Source organism: Podarcis bocagei (assembly GCF_964188305.1).
Source record: "Podarcis bocagei genome assembly, chromosome: 10".
Classification (NCBI taxonomy): Eukaryota; Metazoa; Chordata; class Lepidosauria; order Squamata; family Lacertidae; genus Podarcis; species Podarcis bocagei.
Genome location: NC_138135.1, coordinates 40,727,780 through 40,733,779, shown reverse-complemented (window position 1 = coordinate 40,733,779; position 6,000 = coordinate 40,727,780). Strand labels below are relative to the sequence as shown.

General features: G+C 40.5%; 1 protein-coding gene across 1 annotated transcript in view; it reads right to left on the bottom strand.

The window, feature by feature from the left end:
- Positions 1-390: 390 nt before the first annotated feature.
- The window catches only part of POC1B (POC1 centriolar protein B), a 29,935-nt gene continuing 24,325 nt past the window's right edge, over positions 391-6,000 (bottom strand). Inside the window, exons 11-12 of the mRNA XM_081211243.1 lie at positions 2,628-2,873; positions 391-608 (exon numbers count right to left, since the gene is read on the bottom strand). Of these exons, the coding sequence (XP_081067369.1) occupies positions 510-608; positions 2,628-2,873 (345 nt within the window). The 3' untranslated portion in view covers positions 391-509. The remainder of the gene's footprint in view (positions 609-2,627; positions 2,874-6,000) is intronic.

Sequence of the window (6,000 nt, the reverse complement as noted above, 5' to 3'; positions counted from 1 at the left end):
CCGGCCCCCTGCTGAAAAAGTTTGCTGACCCCTGTCTTATACTAACTCAGATCTGCTCGTGCATCTAGCTCAGTATTGACTAGTAATGGCTTCCCAGGGTTTCCTACCTGACAATGCTGGGTATAGAATATGGCACCTTTTGCTGCAAGATGCAACCTCGTTTTTCCCGTGAGTTAAGGAATGCCCTACATACATCAACAAGATGTTGCACCATGATGCATGGGAAACGAATGGGGCAGAGACTGTGCCGGCACCTGGAGAACATGCACACTGGAGATCAGCAGAGTTTTGAACTGTGCTCAGCATGTAAAGGATGGGCAAATATCAGAAAACAGATTGGATATTCAGAAAAAACACAAATATATATTTAATAAACGCACACACACAAAATTACATGTTCAAAATGTTATCAATGATTTTTAGGGAAATCACTTACACCAAAGAGGCACATTTTATTTGCTTCATGTCACTGTTTTGTCTTCCTGAGAATGCATTTGCATTGTTTATTTTCAATCTCTGACAGAGAGTAACAGTTTCTCTTGGTTCTCTAAGCACTCTTTCAGTTTATCTTCCGTCAAAGTCAGGCGCTGCTCCAAGATTGAGACAGTCTGTTAGGAGAACAGGGCAACAAATGCTTATTATTGATTGTAATGTTTTATTTACAAAATAACTTCTCTTAATACACTAAAGAAACCAGAGAACTGTAAGATTTGATTCAGATATTCCACCATTTCAGTAGCTCACGGAAACTTTAAAAATACATGGGTTTTTTGCCGTGCTAAACACATCATGGTCTCGGCATCAAAATAAAACCAACTATTGGAGAAGAACTCTAAAATCCAATTTTTTTTCCTGGCAGAGCATCCCTGTATGTGCTATGTATTCAGTTGTATCAGACTAGAGTATTGATTCGGAGAATAAAGCCTCCAGCTTCTATAACTCTGGAAACTAAAGTGCTGAGAGTTCCCCTTTCAAAGCTGATACCCACAGGGCCACATGAGATGTTCTGCACACACGCCAGGGTTTTTCCAAATCTCTCCCTTCCCCCAAACAGGTGTAGCCCTGAACAGCTGCAGGTAAGGCATGTGATGTGGAGACTGCAGCTGGGGAAGAATGAGTGACACACCCCTCCGTACCCTTGGAAGCGCCTTCTCAGGGGGTCCTCAGGTCTTGGCACGTAAATATTGTGAGTTATGAAGGGACTTCAGCAAGGGCTTGGATGGACATCACAAATGTCTGAAATACTTTGTTGTATCAGAATCCAACTTTTCCGTGATATCTGCTTTCAAATATATTCTCCACTCTATTGTGGAACACATTAAATTGATAGGAATGGTGTTACTGAGAAGTGTTGAGCAAGTTTTTGTGGATCTGAACACACCATGTAAGACACGTTCTGTGTTTCTCGGGTACCAGTAGAAATTGGGTAATGCTCTGATAGACCTTAATTACATCGACAATAACAAAAATGATTAAAGGATGTATTTTTTTCTTTTTCTTGGTCATATTTTTTTTTTCTTTTCACAAGTTTTACAAATTTACTTAAGTTTCCAAATATGTTTTTCTTAAAATTTTGACTTCTCACCCTTACCACAATGATGTATTTTATTCCTACGTTATACCTACTGCTTTATATAACATACTTTTATCTAATACAATTATCCTCTATTTCACCCATTATTGTTTTCATTCTGCAGCTGATATATTTTTTCTAGGAGCTCAAAGTACTTCACATATAAAGCAGTTTGTTTTAAATCAGTAGATCACATTTGATAAAATTAAGTTTAGGATTTGCTGAAATAATTTTGGAAATTGGGATGTAGAAAGGGGAGGTTTGGGGGAGTCCGAGAAGTGAGGTTTATGAAAAAAAGGATATGAAATTATACATGTTTGTTTCTTTATTTGTTTGTATTGTTCATAAAAATTTTGTAAAATCAATAAAAAAAATTAAAAAAAATTAAATCAGTAGTTCTATCTACTAAGGCATTTGCTAATTGGGGTGGGGAGGAATTTGTTATCCGTTGGGCTGAGCAATTTTTTTTTATTGTGGAAAACTTCTTTTTCGACACTATTTTAGCTCAGGTATGTTAATTATGGTGGCATATCCATCTGATAAAGAGTAGCAACTTTTATTATATTTAAAGTGCTTCTACTTCCTTCAATATCTCAGAAAGACATATACTGGCATTGACATATGATATGCAATTTCTTTCGCTGACTAATCAAAAGTCCTACTTCACAAACATAATATTGGTAATTATTACAACTCTGTAGATAGTATTATTATGCATTTATGATCAACGAAGGGCTGAGGCAGAGAGACCGAGTGTAGCCTGCCTTAGGTCAATGAACTTGTGAAGGAGTTACCATTTGTGTAGGCCCACCTGAGAAAGTTTTTGAATAGAAAGTTTCTGATGTCAATCTTTAAAATAGATAAATGTTGAACTGAGGGCCCAGAGGCGTAAGGAGACAGGAAGAGTCCTGCTAGACCAAACGCAAGGCCCAGCTGGCCCCTGAAGTAGGAACAGGGCTATTTGTCGCTTCACCACTAGCCCCAAGAAGCCTAGTGATTTATTATTTACTTGCAGGCAATCCAGTACATGCAATGGTGTTGGGGATTTACTCACAAGAGTAAGAACATCCAGCTGCTCCACAATGTGTTCCAAGGCATTAGTCAAAACGGGAGAAATGCCTACTGGCTCATCCATGGTGTGCGCAATGTATTTACTTCCGTCTTCCAAACTTGTCCTTGTTGCTCTTGGTGAGGATAAAACTGAATGCTGCTGCATGTCTTGGCTGTTCATTCCATCTTGCTGCATGATCACTCTCTCTTGTTGCATGGAAGGTTGAGCTAAAGGCATACTTGGCTTTGTCTTCGATTAAAAGGAAAAGCAGACGGTGGTAAGCTTGAAAAAGTTCAGCATCCTCTTTTCCCTTTCGGGAAAAAACAGAGGAGGTTCCTCCTCAGCCTGCATCTTTTCTCTCTCACATTTCCCCAAAAGGACTTACCAGTTTTAATAACTCGTATTCATTTTTCTTTTATTCTCTGCTGTTCTGGAAGCTCCCAGAAGTATTTTACTTGTAGCCTTTCACTATCATGAAGTGGTTTGCAAAATAAATCTCCCTGGTGACTGCTAGCAGGAAGACTCGCCATGAGACTGAACTAACACATAGTGATTAGAAGCCTGGTTTTGCATGCCCTTGAGGGTTGGTTCCCAAGGCTGCAAAGCAAGTTCTTTATGAGTTGGAGGGGCCTACTAGGCAAGCCCAAGCTCTCAGGGCCACCTAAAGTAGCTCTTTAGATCTCAGCCACAGTTAGAAGTGTTACTGCACCAAAACAGTTTTTTCTGCATGGAAGCAGTTTCGGCAGATTCCAGTCTTGAGTGTGGCAACATCTGAACCTGCTAAGTGGGCTGAGGTTATTACAGACTCCAATGCAAAATAAAATAAAATCAGGACTATTCTTAAATAAGGTTGTAGGGGTGGGGGGGGGGGCGGAGGTATTCTGTACGTATGTTGAAACACATATGGGAAATAAAAGGAACATAAAGTGAATTCTCTGTAGCTTAAATAATGAAAGCTAAAAAGATAGAGCCAAGTATTTAGCATCACAAAGCATCACAGAGAAATAAATTCTCTTCTCCACATTAAACCAAGGCTAAGTTCTTATTTGTTTTTTTTCATAAAACTGATATACGGCTTGATCGTAGAAAAAACCTCAGTACAGCAGTCCTGCACGAAGCTTGTTCTAGTCAGTGTCCCTCCCATTTGACAGATACAACAAGCAGGCCTAGTCAAAGAGACCAGGTGCTGCTCTCCCTGAATCTAGGCAAGAAGGAATTTATTCCGTGTAGATCTGCCATATAGCTAATGACATCAAACACTGGTACAATTCAAAGGCAAAAGCACATCCTTAACAGAATCTATTTAACTCCAAAGTATATCAGTTGTAAGAATTTTGCCTGCAAATAAACTAAGTCATAGCGTTCTGGAGAAAGTTCATGCCATGTTATCCGACTCAAAAACCATCTGCATTTAATCTCTGGCCAGGCATCACACACATAAACCATATCTGACAGCTTCCTGTGGAATACCAGGAATGATCTCATGACAAACAAGGATTTGAAGATAGGCTTTCTAATGAATCATGACGTTGGTGAGGCATGTACTTTAAAAATAGGATGGCCAGCTTCTGATGTTGAACTTTTTTGTATTGCTCTGTTGCATGCAAGGTGAAAAACACACACTCTACCTCTTATTTAAGAACAGACTAGGTACGTAATATGGGAGTTCATTAAGAACTAGATCTTCACAGTGATATATGCTTAAGGAGTAGCTATTATAGAAATAAATATCAGTATATCTGACTGCATTGTTTGGAAGGAAGCTTATGCATTTTCCTCGACAGTCTAATAGTTTATTAAATCACAAACCAGATGACGATAATTGAATTGAATTTTGTTCAAGCAAAATAAATACAAATAGCCAGTTTGTAATCATTTATTATTACTCCTACCATATTACTTCCTTTGTAGCCAATTGGTTCTAGTCCTTTGATATTACTTACTTTTTTCACACATTTGAAGTGTCAAAACCAACCATAGCTTTATTATAGTGCCATCTGAATTCGTGACACCTTACAAAGAATGAGAGAGCAGGCAGTTCTCTATCTTCAAGGCATATACAATCATACCTTGGTTTTCAAACAGCCTAGTTCTCAAACATTTTGGCTCCCGAACAATCAAAACTTGGAAATGAGCGTTCCGGTTTTTTAATGTTCTTTTGGAAGCCGAACGTCCGACGAGGCTTCCGCGGCTTCTGATTGGCTGCAGCAGCTTCCTGCAGCCATTCAGAATCTGCGCTTTGGTTTTCAAATGTTTTGGAAGTCAAATAGAATTCTGGAATGGATTCTGTTTGACTTCCAAGGTATGACTGTGTGTGTGTGTATACACACACACACACACACACACACACACACACACACACACCTTGAACCTATCAGGTAACACACACACCCCATGTGACTGTGGAAGAAAGCAATTACTATATACGTTTTATGTATTCCATCCCAGCAACCCTATCAAAACTACTGGAATCTGCAATGGCAGCAAGACTTGGTGGGCTGCACCCTAAGCAGGTTAGGCTTTTAGCTGATGTCTGACATTTGTACAATGTTACCCAGGGATGGGACACTTCAGTTTCTGAAGTAAAACACAGAGTTTTCAATTAAAGTTCATATTCCCTTGATTGATGCAGAGTTCAGAAAAGTGCCTGAATATACAGAATAATAAAATGTTAGTAACAATTTTAATTTATAGGACTTCCAGGTTGGCGCGATCTGGAAATGGCGGATTCCCTCCGAGCTGCGGAGGGAATCGGCTCAACTGAGGACGGGTCTTGCCGCGCCGGCGATGCGGGGACCCTTAGAAACCGCAGGCGCTGAAGCCTGCGGACTAGAAGACTCGGTGGGCGCCTTAAGCGCCCCCCGACCCACGAAGAGCCTTTTTAAAGGCTGCGGAGAGGGTACGGAGGGTGGCGTGGCGCTGAGAGTCGATCGCTACCTCGGTTGAGCGGAGCCGCGAGCCATGACTGGAGAGCGCTGACTTCCTTCCTTGAAATTCGGACTGAAAAAAGAATAACCCGTAAGATGAAATTGGACTTTAAGAATATTTTCCTGTGAATTCGAGACGACCGGGGGGGGTGCTAAAAGGAAGTCCGCACCCCCCCCTCTTGCAGACGATCTAAAGCAACTATAGAAGAACTAAGCTGGAGAGCCTACCCTTTGTGGGGTGAGTTAAAAAAGACATTAACTTCCAAGATTTGGCAAAAAGAAATTTTGAGCTGGAGTGAAAGAGTGGAATTTTAGAAGCTTTTTTTCTGTTGTATGCAACCCCCCCTCCCGGGCCTGGGAGCGTCCTATAATTGAGCTTGTGGAAGAGGAATGCGGAGTTTGACAGCTGTCAAAGCTGTCAAACGGACAGTTTAAAGTTGAAAAATTGT